The following is a 20,482-nucleotide window of genomic DNA, read 5'->3' on the forward strand; positions in this document are numbered from 1 at the left end:
TATATTATTGTTATTGTTGTCTTCATGAAAGTTAATTTTAAACATACATAATATATCTTTTGTACAACAGATCCCTTTTAGTTATTGACATCAAAGAAATGATTTGTTATCAAGAAGGACGCTTATGATATGTAACAATAACAATGTTTTTTAAAGTGAACACACAATATTTCTATCAGATCCACTTTAGGTAAGGTTCCCCTGAAGGGGCAAGGCAACCTGCCAGTCCATGAGGGGGCAAACGCACAGAGACAATTATACCTCACAGACTAGTAATCATGCTTACGGGCAATTTAGAATCACCAATTCCCTCCATTGCATGTTGCTTGTACTATTGGAGAAAACATTTGCACACACAGGGAGAATACGCAATTAATAGTGTTGAGCGAGAGTGCAAACAACTACACAATGGTATAGTCTTGCTTGTTTGTCCATATGTATGTATTATGGTTAAAAGTGCATTTACAAGTAGAGGGGGAGATTCCAATGACGTTTTCAGTACTCGTTTGTGCTTTATGTGTGTTTCACACACCACTAGTTCAAACCGATAACCGTAACTGCTGTCAGTCTAGAGCAAATAAATTCATGAAGCTGCCCATGCATCGCACTGGTAGTGGAGGGGCACTGAAATGTAATCACATATTTCGACGAGATTTAGAATTAGCAGACGGCCTCAAGTGCAGGACAAGTAATGAGAGTATTGTCACAGTTGTACAGGGAGAGAAAAGGAGGGAATTTGTTGTGAAATTCTGTAATAATTATTAGTCTAACATAGTTTTTTTCAGATCAACTGTGTAACCCAGTGGTGTCAACTCTCCACCACAACAAAGATAAACTTTAAGTGTAGATTTAAAGGGTATTATGGCACTATTTTACCGGTCAACTCCAGATGTAATTGTGCTGTATGTGGCCCCTGAACTGAACTGAGTTTGACACTCCTGATTTAACCCATACACACAAGAATAAAACGTATTACGCTTTTCATGGAACCTTTGATAGAGGTATTGCTTCCTGCTGCTTCAAGATGCAATGCCCCAGCAATGGTTTAGGCCATATCTCATTTTAAGATGAGAACGCCCATGGGGGCACGGAGCCAATTATGCTGCTGTCAGTGCCAGTTGCTTGTACTCCAGCGACACCAAAATGTGAAGCAAAGAAGCTTTGCGGCTCTTTGCGTCGCCAAAGGATTCATTACTCACAGCCCTATTAAGAAGTGCTCACTTGTCACGCCCACCGGTATGAATAATTAAACCGAGACAGGGCACAACATTCACTTATAAACCAGTAATGCTTGTCACCCCACTGTGCATGAAGTTGCCCCCTGACCCTCCACCATCATAATTACTCAACTATTTTCACATCTGTTGAGGAGTGCGTCCTGGCTACCAGTTGTACCTGTTCAACAGTGACAAGACAAATAATTCCATGGGGTATTTTTAGTGAACAGCACACTAACCACTCCACCACCGTTTGGTCCCATTCATCTTTTTTGAACAGAAATCACTTGCTATTTTTAATATATATCAAATTTAATGTTTCAAATTGCAGTTTTCGTGCCAACCTGTTTGATGTCTTGAGTCAGAATACTAACAAACACAAGAGAAATCACTGGTTGACTGATCATACATCATCTAGGACAATGAGAAAAATGACAGTTGCTTCTAACTTGCAGAACCTTGACTACAGCAATACAGTTAAAGTTTCAAACACAGGTGGTCAGCGTCCACGGTCATTTCTCGTTAAGCCTTAACTATCAATTCACTTGAGATTCCACTTTGTTCTGTGTGTGTTTGTCCTTCTCCAGCACTTTGTTTGGTGCCCTCCACCTCCATCTGGGAGGGGCCCCTGAGGGCCCGGCTGGCACAGGAAAAACAGAAACTACCAAAGACTTGGCCAAAGCTGTAGCCAAGCAGTGTGTGGTCTTCAACTGCTCTGATGGACTCGACTACATCGCTCTGGGCAAATTTTTCAAAGTGAGTGAATTCTTTGACGAGGACTTAAGCTTCGCTGCGACTCGCCATAAAGCCTGAAACATAAGTGAAACCTGACTACTGGACCCAAAAGAGAAAAACACTTCAGTTAATCAGCATATTCTCACATGCTGTTACCTGCTTCTTTTGAATGGAAGTGTGCCAGAATACAGACTTATACCTGGAAATATCCTGCGAGCAGAACTATTACAACTTCAAAGAGTGAGATACGCTAGGTGATGACATGGGAATAAAATTCTCCTCATTCTTATTCCCTCCTATTCGAGAGAGGCACACAAACATTGACAAGCCTGCCTATACAGCCTGTCCCGACAGATAACGGGAACAGTAATGCTCCTCGTGTTTGCCTGTTGTTCCACAAGTGGTGAAAAGAGGAGACAATCCCACATGAACATATCATTGTGAAGAACTTCGTTTTGTTACAATTGACTGTTGAATATTGACATTTATGCTTTCAAACAGGTCTCCAATAATGCCTCACCCTATTAATCGCCTGCAGACACTACAGTAGTGTTGCTTATCAGTGTCATATGGTTATGGTTAGAACTAGATTTGTAGCCACTTTAAAGGAGACATATCATGCTTTTAAATCCTTCCTTTTTACATATAAATCATACAGTTGTGGTCTATACAACGCGAAACTGCAATGCTTGGGTCTAAATTCCTCATTATTAGAGCTCCACAGGCCCCTTTTCTACCCCTTTTCTGATGTGCTTCTGAGAGCAACTCGTTTTGGGGTGGTCTCTTCAAATGCAAATGAGACACTTCATACCCCTCCTCCTCTCCAGGTTGCAGAGGTGACACTCGGTTCAACGTCACCCTGTTCGGCCATCTTTGTAGTTTGATAGAACAGATACAATTATCTAGCGGCGCAGAAACTTTATATTCACACATTATTTACAAAATGTCAACAACGGAAGATTTGTCCATCCAGCCATACATGTTGGAGCCAGAGTCGGACCCGGCGGAGCGAGATGAAAATGACGATGATGCAGCTGCAGAACAACGTCTTCATATGGATGTAACGCAATGGTGTGTTACTATATTTACACTAACTTCTCCATCCATGCCCACTACTACAATACTGCCTGTATTACAACGACTATTTAACACAGAAGTTACATTCTAATCTAAAACGAGCACACAGCGCTAACATATGAAGACGGTGCAACTGCTAATGCTAACAAAACAATGACAGGGACGTCTTATCATCACACTTTTTAGCGTTATATACAGCTTACCGAAGTGCTCTGTTCGTCGTCTCCATAGATAGAAGGAACTGACCGCTCAATCAGACCAAGTCTTTCGGCAAATCCTTCTTTATACTGGCGGAGGTTGCTGAAGCAGTTGTCCTTAAAGTGATTCGCGCACACAAAAATGACCTTACCCACAGATGTGGGTACATTTCTGTGAAAAATAAAACTCAACCAGGCACTTCGAAAAGGTTCTGATGCTGGGAGACGGTGTAACGAAGCTTGTGGGTTCCTACATCCAACAACCGAACATTTCGACTTATCCTCTCGTAACTTCGGTTGGACTACAAAATCGCAGCGAGAAACAAAAATGGCGGATTGCTCGAAACGTCGATGTCCTAATTTGGCAGTTCCGCTGAGAATAGTGTGACGTCATTGTTCAAAAAACGTAATAGAGAATAGAAAAATCGAAACTGATCGCAAAATATGACCAAAACAGAATATAAAGATATCAACGGAGCACCTGAAGAGACTACTTTGAACTTTTCTGTACTTCTAAACACTCTAAATATACAACAACATGCATTTAAGGGCTAAAAAAGTGGATTTAGCATGATATGTCCCCTTTAAATTACCTCAAAAACCTCAATTAATTCACATGCTGAAAAAGCCCATATGAACAGTCGAGGCCTTTTTCAATGCAAAGTATACATTTGTTTAATGAGTTCTGTTTATGCTGATGAATTTGTGTGTGTGTGTGTGTGTGTGTGTGTGTGTGTGTGTGTGTGTGTGTGTGTGCGTGCGTGCGTGCGTGCGTGCGTGCGTGCGTGCGTGCGTATGTGTGGATCTGTGAGCAGGGTCTCCTCTCCTGCGGAGCCTGGGCCTGCTTTGATGAATTCAACCGCATTGACTTGGAGGTTCTGTCCGTGGTAGCTCAACAGATTCTCACCATACAACGAGGTATGTTATTATCATTATTTTATTTTTTTATTTTTTTTACTTTTTCTCTGTTGTTTCCTTTGATCTTGGAATAAGCTGGCAGTATACCAGAATCAAATTTAGACCCACCAGTCGAAAAAGCAGGTTTCAGACCATAAAGAAACACAACACTGAGTGGAGGCAATTTGTGTAGGCCGGCCAGCAAAACTTCAAGCACAGCTTTGTTCACCGCAGCACAGCAGTGAGTCCAGTATGTTACAGATGTTGTGTGCTGTGCGTGATGTAGTCCTCTGAATTTGTTCTGCTCAGAATTGGAATTTTTAAAAATGCTAATAGATTTTTCTGACGCTTATTATTTTTTAATGGGATGATCACAATTGAATTTGATTTTATTTCAATATGAGAGGTCGTTATGAAGATTTGTCGTGAAAGATTTTAACTTGGACAGCCATATTCATTAAGAATTGGAGTTGCATTTTTATGAGCATCAGCTGGCGATCAGCCACTGGGGGTGAACAAATAAAATGATGAAAAGTCACAACGCAAAGCCAAACCATGTCCAACTGCATCTGTGTTCTCAGGAATCGCTACCCATAGTGAGATGCTGTTATTTGAAGGAACGCATCTCAAACTGAACCCCTCCTGTGCTGTGTTCATCACCATGAATCCTGGTTATGCTGGACGCTCTGAGTTACCAGACAACCTCAAGGTACAACGTTTTGACTGTTTTAAATAGGACACTGTTTATAATAAGTTTGAATTTTATTTAATCTGAAAGTGGTAAGCGTACACCGAGGCTATTGTTTTCTTTTTTGTTGTTGTTTTGAATCATACTTGAGCTGTCACACATTGCCAAATAGATAAAAACTGATTTTTTTTTATTTATTGCAATGAAAAACAAATGGTCAGAAAAAAGAAAAATCGTATTTAAAAAGTCAGTATTTGCCTTCAGTCATCACACCTAAAAATCCACAAATCCTTCTAATTTGGTACAGTTGATTAGTACCTCTGAGTTATACAGAAGATTGAGCTGTTCTCTTCATGCAACAATCCAAAGAGCTGAAGAATAGAAGTTGTGGATTCCTTGCAGCCTGGCTAAAGATGAGAAAATGAAAGGAAATCAGTTATTCTATTGTGAAGGCAATACACTTTTAAAAGATAGTTACTGTATACATATTGTCCCCCAGCTAGCTCAGTTGGTAGAGCATGAGACTCACAATCTCAGGGTAGTGGGTTCGTGTCCCACGCCGGGTGCCACCTTCCCGTGGGCTTACCACCTGCAGGAAGGTTCTTAAATGGTGGATTCAACCTCAGTTACAGTTTTTGGACTGTGGGAGGAAACTGGAGTGTCCGGAGAACTGTGGCAAGTTCAGGTCATTCTTTGATGTATACAGTAACTCATTCATTCATTTTCTTCCACTTATCCATTTCCGGGTCGCGGGGGTGACAGTCTGAGCACTGTCACCCAGATCACAATGCTCTATATAAGTGTGAATGTGAGTGCGTGTTACTGTTTTATCTCTCTGTGTTTGCACTGCGATGAATTTGTGACCTGTCCCGTGTGTTCTCTGTCCTTAACCTGATTCAAGTCAGCTGGGATTGAGTTCAGCCCCAAGTGATGCTCATTTGATAAGAGAGTAATAGAAAGGTTGTGGATCTTTTATCTGCCAATCTTTTCATGCAAAGAAAAGTGTTGGAGGCCCCACATTTCATCAGATGATCAATAGTTGAAATCAGCATGCACCGGGCTCAAATCTTAAGTTTTCTTGTGTAAATAAAAACTGAGATGATGTGGTAGGATATCATGCAAACCCTGCCTGCTCTCCTATAAATGACTGGTTTGAATTTGAAAAGTCCTCCTGAACGAGACGACTGTGAGAATGAATAGTCAATAACTCCATCAGAGGTCGATTGCATTGGGGAGACGTTACTGGTCATAGAGAGAGATCTGGTGGTGGATCTGAAAGAGTGTACAAAACCATGCTCTTAAAAAACAAAGAAACTTTCAAAACAACTGCACTTTAGAGTTTTTACAGCATGCATGGTTTCATTCCCTAAACTGTCTTTATTTACACCAGGCTCTGTTCAGGACTGTCGCCATGATGGTCCCAGACTATGCGCTGATCGCAGAGATTGTCCTCTACTCATGCGGCTTTGTCACTGCGCGGCCTCTCTCTGTGAAAATAGTGGCCACTTATCGTCTGTGTTCGGAGCAGCTGTCCTCACAGCATCACTACGACTACGGGATGAGAGCTGTCAAGTCTGTGCTCACAGCAGCCGGAAACCTCAAGGTATGTCAAAACAGTTTCCCTCTGATTTGATGGGACTCTTTGTTATTTATCACATTTTCTTGTCCCGCACAAAATGACTACTGACAGTTGCGCAATAACCACAGTGCAGCTATTGCTGTGTTCCTTTTTTTCATGTTCTTACATGCGTCACACAGCAGGTTTGTGACAGCTATGAGAGATTTGAATTGTATTTTTAAACACAGTTAAATAGAGCAGAAAAATCTTTAATTATTAAACTGAAAGAGTGAATTATTAGAGGACCCTAACTTAGGCTGCATGCCTCTTTAAACATGTATCCAACAAGTCTAATATCTACTCTACAGCCTTGGCTTGAGTAGATTCAGTTGCATTTTCAATGCAAAAAACCTTGATTTTTAGATGATTTTGTCTGTTTTTGGTATTTTTCTATATTTATCTCCAGGTCATAGACAGATTGATGAATGAGGGTATTTGCCTTTGTGTGTTTTCTATTTGACGGAGTTAAATGAAGTGGAAATAGAGAGCTTTGATTTAGGCGTTCAAAGAAGGTTAGTAGCAGTCTCCTGCTTCCTTTCTATAAGCCTGAGATGAGGCTTGACTTCTCTAACCTTATACTAGATTTCTCTAGATGCCTCACACTCGCTGCTGATGCAAAGGTTTCTTTCTGCTCATTAGTACACAGGTGACATATGGAATATTATAAAATATCATATCATAAAACCAAAAACCTATTCACACATTACAAGTGTACCTCTGTTACGTTTATTTCAGTCGGTTTTGTTTTGTTTTGTTTTGTTTTTACTCATGTTGTTCTCCTTCCTCCTTTGTGAATTTGTTGCACCGCAGCTCTCGTTTCCCGAGGAGAATGAAGACACCCTGTTGCTGAGATCCATTATCGATGTCAATCTGCCCAAGTTTCTGGCCCATGATCTGAAGCTATTCGAGGTGTGTGGGCCTCGTCTTGTTTTGATTAATGGAGCATCTCACGTCAGCTGATGTCTGCCCAGATTCATTTACAATCGCACACAGCACAGAGACAATTTCACCCCATTTGAATGAAACGTTTACTGGGATGTAGGTTTTTCACAAGCGAGTGGGTGTTTGCCAGAAGTTGTTATCGTATTTCTCACCTTGTATACCTTTAAATAACTGTGTAGGTTTGTGGTACACAAGTTCACACATTGCTATTTCTGCTCCATGATTCCTTACATTGATCCTCAGCTTATTTATTTTTTTATGTCAGGGCATCACCTCTGACCTTTTTCCTGGAGTCCAACTTCCGAAACGAGACTACTTCATCCTCCTGGAGGCCATTAAGGAAAACTGCCAGCGCATGAATCTTCAAATGACCGAATTCTTTTCTGAGAAAATCCTGCAAATCTTCGAGATGATGATCGTGAGGCACGGTTTCATGCTGGTGGGGGAACCCTTTGGAGGAAAGACCAGCGCCTACCGAGTGCTCGCAGCAGCTCTCCATGACGTCTTTGAAAAGGTATAATCTTAATTCAAATTTAAACTGTAGATAAAGAGCAATGATATGGTTATAGTCCGTTCATAATTATAATTCAGTCAGAACAAAAACATGAAGTTTAATTCGATGAAGAACTGAGTAAGAGCTGTGATTTGATGGTGGCAACAGAGGAGGTGTAAAGTGGCACGCAGGCCCTGAAGGTAAATGATACAATCATGTTCATGTCAGGTATCGTGCATTTCAATTTGTTAGAGATTTTGTGCACACCAAGCCTTTTTTCAGCTGGCTGACTGAGCATTTTTAAATGTTTTTTTTTCATTACAAATTTTCAAGGGGTCTCTTTAGTCCTTGGGATGCAAACTTACTCAATCTGTTAAAAAAAAACAAAAAAACTCTCGAAGTAAAAAATGTCAAGTGAAATATATGTGTTACACTGAATATCCAAGGCTTATCTGAGCTACATGTTTGTCCTGAGTAAACACATCCATCCAATTTGTCAGAGCTGCAGTCTTTGTTTAGTAGTTATCGATCTCGCGGAGAGGACCAGAGCTGGCTGTTGTATTTACATGGCTGAGAGGGCTGAAAGGCATCCCACCAAGGAGACAGATGAAGGCCTGCTGATGGAGCGCCCAGGAATGCCACATTTATCATCGTCATCCTTGTCGCTGCACATCCACTGATCATGTCCAACCTCGCCTCTCTCTCCTCTCCCCCACCCCCCACCAGTTTGCTTTCTCATTATTTTTAACTCAAACCGACATCTTGTCTAAATCTTTTTTGTTGCAATTTTTAGTTCTTTCCCTCCGCTGGCAAACGTCGTGTCAGTCAGACAGTTATATTTTAAGCAAATGATGAGTCTTGCAGGAGACACGGTCAATTGAGTGGATCACTTTACCCGCTAAGTAACAGGGGTTTTTTGAGGGGCTTTTTTTAATTGTGTCTTGTGCCCGTCTGATTTCACAAGACAGGTCAGGTAATTTCTCTGCCTAATGTTTTTTTGTGTGTGTGATTGTTATATCAGGGCCTGATGGAGGAGAATCAGGTACAGATCACTGTTATCAACCCCAAATCCATCACCATGGGTCAGCTGTATGGCCAGTTTGATCCTGTATCCCACGAGTGGTCGGATGGCATCCTTGCTGTCAGCTACAGAGCCTTTGCCGCCTCCCAGGTAAAATTGCCAGCTTTATCTGCTGAATACTTTTCGGTTCAGGCTCAAACAGTCAAATAAGCACACAAGCAAGTATTTCCCGCAGTGGAAAGTTGAATGATAGTTCAGTCGTGTGCTCTTATCAAGCCTCATTCATTTCAACATGTTCGCACTAGGCAGCAGTTTAGTCACAAGCCGCCTGTTCTGGTAAATCTAACCCAGGGAACACACACTGTAACACATGGTTCAGACGCTTTGTCAGTTTCACTGCATTATATCATGGTTTTAACATTCATAGTTACAGGCACGTGCCTGTCATCCAAGCAGAACTATGATACATTGCATTACGTTATTGATGAATATTTTTGATCCAGGCTTTTAATTTCTTGGTTATTTTGGATTTATTGCAATAGAACAATGTTATTCTGTAAGTGTCATGGTTATTTTCATACCTTTAATGTAATTTATGTCACTTAATACTTCAAGCAGACAGTTCAGAATTGCTGAGCTGATCTGTTAAAGCGGTGATTCTCAAAATTCGGGCACAGCGGGTGAAATCTAATGCCAGGATTTTCTCACATTCTTTCCTGAGGAGAAATCCCAATAAAATAAATACCTAAAATTTGAAACTATAATTAATTACAGCAAAACACATTTCAGTACTGAAATTATTGTAGATGGGATGGAGATGAAGTGGTGGTCAAGACCAAGTCAATTCAATTAAACTGTTTACCAAATACCACACAGTAATTTCAAGGCACTTTTACAGAGAAAACCCAACGATTTGACTTGAGCAAGTATAGGAGATGGTGGAGGAAACACTGCTCTTTATATAGGAAGAAACCTTTGCAGAACCAGGCTCAAATCAGTGGTTCCCGTACTTTTTATTTGGCGGGACCCAAATTCTTACCATTGTAAACTTAGGCGATCAAAACCTGTAAATTTACAAGGAAAAGTTGAAGGAACCTCATAACACACTACAAGTGAAATACAGTGTCTTTGTTGTGTTCTGTCTATTGATATCTTATAAAGTGACCGACTCCAACATTCAACTACCAAACTCTTGGTGCAAGAGTTGGGTAGGCCCTGAAGATGTAATGTGTTTTAAGCTCTGTGATGTGAGGCTCATCCTCCCACGCCTTGAGAACTCCCTTGTTAAAGGTTTGTAATGGTCTCCTGCAGGCCAATCAGATACGAGTGTTTGTCTGTTGATGTGACACCTGCCACAGCTCCGGGTGGATAAGGACACAGCGGAGCTCGGGAAGGTGCATTATCGCTGGTTCCCTTAAACCATCACTGTCAACTCAAGGTTACAGATGGAACAAGAGTTTGATAAACAGCTCCATGTTTTTAAAGGTTGCCAGGACCACACAGAGCATCAGTATATAGCTCAAATACTAAACCTTTTACTTTTCCATCACTTATCATGTAGATTAGGAAAGTTGGGGCTGAATTGAATTAATCTTGAAATCTTTATTTCATTTTATCACTTTAAACCTATATCTTGTTAGATTTCTTGTGTGCTAAAACCTCTTGTTTTCAAGATTTTTTGACACTATAAATTGTGTAGAAATATTCCTAATTTAGTGATCTTTCACATTTCTATTAAGAAGCAAACTTTTTTTAATGGCGCGTGTCTGGGAAAGAGAAGGGAACGCACTGTCAAGATGAGGTTTCTCTGAGGGGCATGCAGTGTTCTGTTTCTATTCCTTTCTGCTCCCTGTGCAATACTAAAATTGCTGTCTGAAAGAGGTGAATGCAACCTCTTGAACTGTCTCGCTAGAACTTTGTGGGTTTGATTTTTCTGGCGAAGGTAGAAGTCTAGGGAGTTGGTTGGCTCAGCCCTGAAAGCTCTATCTTTATCTTGCTTTGTTAAGCACTTTAATTAGGTGGACTGTTGTAGCAGTCGTCTTCGTCTTGTCCTATTCAGATCTCTAGAACTCACACAGGCGGAACAAGACATTTTAACCCTTTATTGGACAGTCATTAAAATACTTGACATTGTGACCTTTTAAAGTAATGGGAAATTAAATAGCATCATACGCAGTTTATGTCATAACATTTGTTGGAAAGTGTTAAACGATCAGTAAGAGAGTACGGTTTATAGCTAGACAATGTAGGAAGGTGAATGTAGTACTTAAATAACTAATCCTGTGCAAGCTGTGTTTCACACTATGTATTCATTTTTAGTTTAATGGTGGGAGCATCCCGAATTTTCAATAAAGAAAGCACAATATCGCAAATATTGTGGTTTTTTTTTATGTATCTCCATGAATATCCTGCTACTTTGGTAACTGTTACACTTATGGATTTACACCTAAAAATATGTGTCCTAATAAAATAAATATTCATTTATATTAGGAGTGTCAAACACATTTTAGTTAATGGGCCACATACAGAGTGTACGTGATGAAATTGTCTATATTTCCATGAAACCAAACAACTGCTACCCAAAATGACGACAATCTCAACAGACAGTTCTAATGAAACCTTCTGGTGCAAAATACAGTGAAATGTCTCAAAAACTTTCTCCTATAGCTGTTGTATTATTCATGTTTTTACAAACTCACCATGATAGCATGGCTTGGAGGCTAACGCTAGTTTGCATTGTCACAATGATTTAGTTAGATTTCATGGCAGCATCACTGATATCTCAGCTCGGGTCTTAGTGTTGTGTTGTGTCTGCTACTCTTAGGAAATTTGTTTGAAAAATTATGTTTTCTTTGAAATTTTTACAATTTGTTTGGTAGTTTGGCCGGATTGGAACCTCTTGCGAGCTGGTTTTGGCGCACTGGCCTTATGTTTGCACCCCGATCTATATACTTTTTATTGAACTATTATATTTTAATTACATCTGACTTGGATTCCGAGATGCTTCCACAAAGCACAGGTGGCAAAACACATGAGTACTGAGGTTACTTAGTGAATTATAAAGTAGAATTGTTGTTCAGTCTGATTATTTACAATAAGTATACTGGGCGTACTAAAGCAACACCTTTCCAAGTGTTCAGCAAATAAATATAGTCACAAACTCCTTATTCACAATGAAGTTTCTCCTGTTGGTGAAAAAGTAAAAGACAGGAAATTCAGAAGTTGCCAAATATATAGACTTGCCCTGTTAAGCATAAAGCAACGTATAATTGAACATCGTATTTATTTCCATTTATGTTTTACAGTTATTTAAATTCATATCGTGTGTATTTCAGCTGTGCTGGGAAGATACATAATGGTTATGGTTTGTCTGGGAATGATTTGCCGAAAATAGATATTCAGGCAACCTTCCTCTCAGCCAGATGACAGAAGAAACACTTCTTCTGAGTTATTCTATTGCAATGCAGCGTATGCTACTTTCATAATGAGCAATTCAGGACCAAATGACTGCTGCTGCACCTCTTCCCACAAATTAAAACTTTATAGCATGTTGCCGTGGTGGGATACCAGATGTGCAACATACAGCCACCTATTATTCCTGCACAACTCCAAGATGAAATGGGGATGCATTATGGTGTACTCAGTCTCACTTCATGAGCTTTGAGATGGATCATCGTGAAACAGACATGACATTCCAATTAATTGAAACGTGGGGGAAGAAAGGCTGCAGTGACAGGTAAACAAAAGCAACATTTGGCTGTCTTGTTAAAATTAGATCCTTAATAACTCTCTTTCGTTCACGCCGCACACGTAGCCACACGAGAGGCACACATAGGCAGGCAATTTACAGGGTGCAGTGCAGCCATGTCCTAATGGAAAATCATTTGTTCGCCCTATTCTCAGATTGTTTCCAAATGAACTTGTTATTAAAAAAACAAAATGCCTCTGTGTATGAAGTTGTCAGTTTATAAATGGTGGGGTTTTTTTTATGGAGTAAAGATTGTAGGGAGTGACACACCAATATAACGAAGATAGAAAACAAGAATTCGCCTGCTCTTGTTTAAATTCATTTTCTAAAAAGTTGTTTTCCACCGGTGCAAAAGTTGTTCTTTGTTTTGCTCTCGTTTCCTAACTAATTCTGTGTGAGCTAATCTGGAGTGCAGGAGTGTTTTGTATTAAATTCTCAGAGGTTTTTTTTTTTCCTTTCGAGTCAGATCATTACATTACTGCATACCCACTTCAGCTCCCGGCTCCAGATGGCCTCAGCCCAGGCATCTCCATTTGTTTATATTATAACAAATCAATTTACAGCTCAGCTTTCGCCAGCCCATTTAACTGGAGAATTGACACTTGTTGTCAACCTCTATTATAAAAGTGTAGGTCTTAATGTCATTCATTTAGGGAACATGCTGCACTTACAGTGTAATGTACATAAGTTTGACCTTGAAAGTGAGCACACTGATTTATTCTAGTGGAGCAAAAAATGAATGCAGAGATACATAAAGTATTCATGCAATGAGTTCAAGAGGAGGTATACTTTCCTACACTTTAAAAGTCTTATAAACATAAAAGCTGCATGAGTGCTTAAAACTTTGGGATGTTTTAGTGCTGAGGGCGTCAACCTCCTGGTATATTTAGCTTAACTACTCCGTGAAGTATAAGGACTCTCTGGGGATTTTAGAGGATTAAGAATTGTATTAATCTGCCTTTTCATTGAGCTGCCCTACTTCGCCACCTGCATCCATCAAACTGGATCTTTACGATTTCATTCATTTAACAGCGATTAGAAAGTTAGGTGCATATTTGTGTGTTTTTTTTTTTTTTTTTCTTTATGTAAGTTAAAATGTTTATGCACTGTGTCTTTCAGAGCCCTGACAGGAAATGGCTCATCTTTGATGGCCCCGTTGACGCCGTGTGGATCGAGAATATGAACACGGTACTGGACGACAACAAGAAGCTGTGTCTGATGAGCGGCGAAATCATCCAGATGTCGCCACAGATGAGCCTCATCTTTGAGCCCATGGACTTGGAGGTGGCGTCGCCCGCCACGGTGAGGTGCACCAGTAGTAATCCACACACTGAGTATTATTCCTTTAGATTTTCTGTAAAGGAAAAAGGAAATGTCACTTCCTTGCAGATTACATGTTATTAACCTTTTTTTTTTTTTCTGTCTGTGTGTAACAGAAAATTACACTTCAATGTAACTTTAACGTGTTTTGCCAATTTTCTCGGCATCGTGTCTTTTCAACAATATAATACAGGTGTGTTGCAATGTAATTATAATAATAATCGTCACACATGAATTGCTGCACAAAGTGCTTTACAATCTGGAAATAAGAACAAAAATGAGGTCAGTTCAATATTAAAAGAGAGGGAAAAAAAACATAATAGGTAACAGATTATGAAATTGAGGTTTAAACCAAAATTGATAAAGTTAAATGAAGCAGCAGCACATTTACAAAGAAGAATCCACCAGTCACCAGTGAAATGTTCAAATAGATCTGCAAGGTCACATCAAACTGTTAAAAGTTGGAGCTGCAGTAGTTCACTGAAAAAAGGTTTCTCTGAAAACTATTTTGTTGAATCGGTTGCAATCTCTAGAAATATGGCGGCGTTTTTATCCAGAAATGTGGTATTCCACTCAGTATCAACTTTCTCTGAAGAAATTCATTGTGATTGCTTGCATGATCCATCCATATATCTTAAATACTCCTTTATTTAACTTGGAGCTGATCCCAGCTTATATAACTTGGGTGAAGGCAGGGTGCACCCTGAACGGGGTGATGAAATTGTATCGAGTGTGTGTGTTTGGACTGTGGGAGTCAGCAATATACTCTTTAAATAGACATCAAAAAGTCTGAAAACAATCGCACTATATAACATTCAGAGTAATTTATGAGAAGTGTCAATTCACACAATGGAAAACAGCTCTTTTTATTCCATGCTGATATTTGCTTCCTTCTGCCCTTCCTCTGTAGAATGTTTCTGTATAATCTCGGTAGTTTTAGTAACATTTTTCATGCCTGCATAATGTCATTAACAACAGAGCATAACACCTGGCAGTAATCATGTTATACCCTCCATTTATCCGAGATAACAACCCTCCCTCCATTTATTCTTCACATGCTTTTACATTATGAAACAAAAGAAATATGCATCACAGTAGAAATCTGATGACTGTCATTCTAAGGGATCCCACGAGAGAAACATTTGTCCCACTTCTTACAGGTTGTTTTCAGTAAACAGGAAGTCTTTTAATTGTTTCTCTCCTTTTAGTCCTTTGTGGTGAGGCAGGAACAAAGGGCTTTGCTTGCGATGCACAGATGCCTTAAGAGAATAGTTTTTGCATATCTCCCAGCTCTATTTTCTTTTACAAGAAGACTTTTATTTATGGCTCTCTGTTGCAGTGCATCTGTTCCTTTCATCATGCTGAATGCAGAAGCATTAAAACTTTTGTGATCACAATGAACCCTGCAACACTTTGTGCACGGTCCCTTTTGTGCACTCTTGATCTCTCTTTCTTTGTCTATGAAAGTTATTTTCCTCCCTTTACAGTTTATTTTCAAACCTTTTTTAACCCTCTTTATCTCTCCTACTGTACCTGCATGTATATTAGGTATCGCTTGTATGACTTCCCCTATATTTTTGCCCACGCCTTTTCTTACCATATCTACCTGTATATTTATCTATATTTGGGATTTTGGTGAAAACCACAAAATGGAGGGGATACGAGTCAGGCACACACCAAATTCCCTCTGAAATTCACTAGTTTCTTCATTTCATTTCAGCAGGTCTGTTTTATCAGTGCAAACAAGGCGACGCAAGTAATTGCATTTTTTTTTATCTAGTAAATCTGGTACTTGACAATCACAAATAATACATTTTACCGAACATAATCACATGCAGTTCCCAGCCATTATTACCTGTGTACTGACCACAGATCTTTGCTTTCAGGTCAGAAAATACACAGTTGGTATGAGTTAGCAAAAGACCTTTGTTTTAGTTTAAAGCCGGGAAGTTTAAACGTGTATTTTGAGATGTGATGTGTATTTTTGCCAGGTTTCTCGCTGTGGTATGATCTACATGGAGCCCCATATGCTGGGCTGGCAGCCTCTCATGCTGTCCTGGCTCAATACCCTGCCAAGTGCAGTCAATGCCAAGCACAAAGACCTCATCACTGCCCTCTTCGACCGCATACTGCCCGCCTGCCTACAGCTCGTTCGAAAGGCCACCAAGGTGCTGAATAAATAAAAACCTTCTTCCACTCGTACTGTACTTGCTGGCTGCAAGTACTGTACTGTAGTTGCAGACACTGTCTGTGTTCCTTTTACTCAAAATAGATTATGGTTTTCAGTTACTTATAACAGTGTTTCTTAGCCAACTTTTAGTGTGTTGTGAGTCCTTTGTTGAATTCAGATTTCACCTATTTGTTGGCTGTTTTCTGTTGCCTTCCAGGAGCTGTCCACGACGTCTGATACCAATCTAGTGAAGTCCCTGATGAATCTGATGGACTGCATGATGGATGAGTTCCACGATGAAGGACAGATGATCAACATAAAAGACACAGACATTTGTTCGTGGCTCGAGGTTTGTTGACACATTTACTGTTACTACTAATGGTACTATTCACAAAAAAAACAAGCAAATTAACAAACCCACTAATTACTTGTTGACCATGAATCATCTTTTTAAAGCATTTTAGTTGAAGAGTTAAACTGTTTTCACTGGGATGTATTTGTTAAGATTGGTTTTGTTTTGTCTTGTGTTGAAGCCGTAACCTACAGATTTGCTGTTAAGGCAAAAATGAATATTGTCCTTGTGGGAAAACTGATCATCAGTACATCAGTTCTGCTGAACAGACAAATTAACAGTTAGTTTTCAAGCCAAGCAATGAATACTGTGGTGCATCATGGATAAACAGTATACCTTCCCTAAATGGCACACTAGAGTACACTCCCGAACACAGAAAATGGGGCAACTGGGCAAATGTCTAAATAATAAAGCCAACTGAAATCATGTTGCACTTTTTATGACAAATTGTGTGATATAAAACGTCATCTTTAGTGGTGAATCGAGACCGGCAACTGCACACACATCAGGGTCTAAAACAGTGATTACCAAACTTTCTGACCTGAATGTCTCAGAAAGACTGTGGATCCCCCTTCCAAACTCTGATTTGCAAAACAATCTTAGTGAAGCTGAATGCTTATGGACACTCTCACCAACATATGAAAGCAAGAGTCTAAAATAAAAGCAATGAGGAGTTTTCCAGGACTGGTCAAGATCAGTGATTCCCAACCAGGAGGGCCCGACCCCCACGAGGGGGCACCCAAGATTAACGAAGGGTCACAAAGCCCTCTTGATTTTAAGGGATAAAATAATAGTTTAATTGTTCCATTAACATATTATTTAAAAAAAGAATGTTAAAAGTTTTAAAATATTGTGAGTACCGGTATATGGATATGAAAAATTGACAAATTTAAAACTGAAGCAGTATCAGTCCACCTAAAAGTTTATGCTAAGAGAAAATTAATTTCATGAAGAAACTGTATTTCACATATAGTGTTTTATGAAGTTGCTTCAGTTAGTTTGTAATTGTACAGGATGTGGCTGAGTTGGGTCATCAAAGGTTTACAATGGTAAAAATGTGCATCGCTCAAGAAAAAGGTTGGGAACCACTGGTCTCGACGTCACAAAATATCGTATTATAGTTTTAGTCGACAAATGCAATTCAAATGTTGACAACATTCAGACAACCAACAAGGAGGGTAGTGAACCACTGGTCTGAAATACAGAACTTCCAAAGACATTTTCTATAGTTTGTTCATCTCAGACTCAAGCTGAGAAAAGAAATAAACTTTATTCACCACACAAACTGCAATGAAAACATCAATTCTAAAACTTTTATCCTATCAAACAATACGAATACAGTGTAAACATTTTCTCTGTTTAATGTACTAATCAGGTCTGCTTCCACACAGGGCGACAGAGGAGAAAAGTTTTAGCAGATGAGCCCTTTCTTCTGCCCCCTGCATGAGTTCCAATTGATTTTTTGCCTGTGAATCATGTCTTTTGAAAGCACTGCTATTATCCCCCTGTGACACACTGCACTGATGAATGCCTTTCAACCACGTCTCCCATGTTTCCCAGCCAGTCATTATCAAAGTGTTGAATTAATCAGCTTTTTAACAGCATGAGCTATCATGAGGCTGCTAAGCCTCATTTCCAATTCCTACAGTAACCCTGCTGTTTTTTTTCCCAACAAAGACATCTCGGTGGAATCTGTTTTTGTCTCTTAAAATAATCTGCCCCCTGCTTGAGGCATTTACATGGTTGCTATATGTTTGAATCTACTGAGTAAGCGCAAATCGTTGTTTTGGGTTTTTTTGTAGCTAGATTTGAGATTAAATTCTGTAATATAGACTGAGATTTTTCACATTCTTCGCTTTTCTTTTGTTGCTCATTAGGACTGAACTTTTTTTCTCCTTGAAACCATTACATGAAATGCAAATGGGTTCTTTTGAAGGTATATTCCTGCCCGCATGCATTATGAGATTTCCTATTCTGTGTACTCGTATAGCCACACAGGAATAGCCACTGCTATGAGCACGATTGTAAAAACTATATTTACTTTGAGATTGAGTTATGTGGAGATACAGTATTCAGGGACTACTAGTCATTGATTCGCAAATTAAGAAGTAAGGCAAGCGAAAACGGCACCATAACACATTTTAGAAGAAAACATAATTATGTAAGGCGGTGTTGTAAAAAAAATAATTTTTTTATGTTGCTTTACATCTTGTGAGCCAAACAAACCACAGTTGTACGCAGTGGTACTTTAAATTGCTGCTTACTATTAGGACTGTAAGACTTTTTCCTATTAATCAGTGGTGTCAAACATAATAAAATTGGCCCACGAGAGGCTCCAATCTGGCCCGCCAAACCACCGAGCAAATGGTAAAAAATAAAACGTGTTTTGGGCATTTTACTGTATTTTGTACGAGAAGGTTTCATTAAAATTGAGCTTTATGTTGAGATTGTCATTTTCCATAGTAATTCGTTGGTTTTGCAAAAATATTAACATTTTCATCACTTAACAAAGGTTAACTTTAAATGTTATTATTGCACTATATTACTGGTCCGGCCCACTCACGATGAAATTTTGCTGTATGTAGCCGCTGAACTAAAAAGTTTTTGACACACCTGCCATAAAGCAACATCAGTGTGACAACAAGTGTTTCTCGTACACAGGGCATATTCGTGTTCAGTCTGGTGTGGTCAGTGGGTGCCAGCTGTGATGATTCAGGCCGCGTCAAATTTGATGAGCTGGTCAGAGAGGTTCTGACCGGGCCCTTGAGTGAGGAGACAATGGGCCGCCATGGCATTCTGGCCACCGTTGATGCTCCATCTAAAGAGCTGACCGTTCCCTTGCCCACAGAGGGATCAGTGTATCAGTACTGCTTCATTAAAGAGGTACGCCTGTTTTTATGCTCATGCAAACAGCAAGGATTTACTTTTTTCCTCCCCATTCTTGACCAACCTTCACGTTTTTCACTGTAGGATTGGGAAAAAAAAAAGATTTTTCTGTCAACTGGTGCATCTTCTTCTTTTAAAGCTTTTCTCAAAATATATATATTTTTTAAGATTATTAAGCGATGGTGCATCTAAGTTGTGACCTTATTGTTTTGTGCTCTATAATAATCCTCTATTTGAAAAATAATGCAATTAAAGATGGTAATGCTAATTTAATCCTACATTTTCTTCAAGCTTCACGCAGGTCACATCTGTTTGCGTCTTTGTTTACAAATTAACTTCCTGAGAGGCGAACTGGTGTGTATTTGACCTTGAAGTCTGAAAGTTACCATGGAGTCTCCTTTAGTACAAAAAGATAACAAATGTTTGATACCACATTTATCCTTAAGGAAACTTCCTACACTTTAACCATTTTTACTGCTGTAGGCATTTAAATGAATCAATTCAGAGCACATGGAAAGGGTTTGATAAAACGAGAGACCTCAAAAGTACAGGTACCTGTAGCTGTTAGCACCTACCAATATGGACAAATCATTACGTGAGCTCCAGTTCATTAAATATTCCTCTCTGCTCAAGATGAGATATGACTGTGTGTCCGAAACACAATGGTCCTGCAAGTCTTCATTATCTTTTTTTCCCCCTCCTCTTCAGGGCCCTGGCAGGTGGGAGCTGTGGACAGATAAGCTAAATTCTGCTCCCCCCATCGGCAAAGGCATGCAGTTCAACGAGATCATTGTGCCCACTGAGAACACAGTACGCTACATGGCACTGATGCAGCTCCTCGTCACTCACCAGAAGCCCACTATTTTTATCGGTCCTACTGGCACTGGCAAGAGTGTCTACATCAATGTGAGTCCTCCCAGACTCTATTGTTCAACTCTGTAATAGTGCGAGTGTGTGAAAGTGTATTTGTCAATAGCTTTTGAGCTATTAGGATACACAGATTCAAAACTACGCTGGAAAGATATAACCACATTTACAACGGAGGTGATAAGCTGTGTGAATATCAAATTATCAGCCGTTCTGGTTTTTATTAAATTCAAAGTTCAGGATACTGGAGCTGA

General features: G+C 39.6%; 1 protein-coding gene across 1 annotated transcript in view; it reads left to right on the plus strand.

Moving 5' to 3' along the window:
- dnah7 (dynein, axonemal, heavy chain 7) overlaps positions 1-20,482 on the plus strand; it is a gene marked incomplete at both ends in the record, with an annotated part of 75,083 nt that overhangs the window by 19,641 nt on the left and 34,960 nt on the right. Inside the window, 12 exons of the mRNA XM_080478221.1 lie at positions 1,805-1,973; positions 4,042-4,144; positions 4,705-4,832; positions 6,202-6,414; positions 7,240-7,338; positions 7,637-7,885; positions 8,886-9,035; positions 13,753-13,935; positions 15,945-16,121; positions 16,341-16,472; positions 19,137-19,358; positions 20,070-20,267. Coding sequence (XP_080334347.1) covers positions 1,805-1,973; positions 4,042-4,144; positions 4,705-4,832; positions 6,202-6,414; positions 7,240-7,338; positions 7,637-7,885; positions 8,886-9,035; positions 13,753-13,935; positions 15,945-16,121; positions 16,341-16,472; positions 19,137-19,358; positions 20,070-20,267 — 2,023 coding nt within the window. The remainder of the gene's footprint in view (positions 1-1,804; positions 1,974-4,041; positions 4,145-4,704; positions 4,833-6,201; positions 6,415-7,239; positions 7,339-7,636; positions 7,886-8,885; positions 9,036-13,752; positions 13,936-15,944; positions 16,122-16,340; positions 16,473-19,136; positions 19,359-20,069; positions 20,268-20,482) is intronic.

The sequence above is a fragment of the Lipophrys pholis genome (assembly GCF_963383615.2).
Source record: "Lipophrys pholis genome assembly, chromosome: 13".
Lineage (NCBI taxonomy): Eukaryota > Metazoa > Chordata > Actinopteri > Blenniiformes > Blenniidae > Lipophrys > Lipophrys pholis.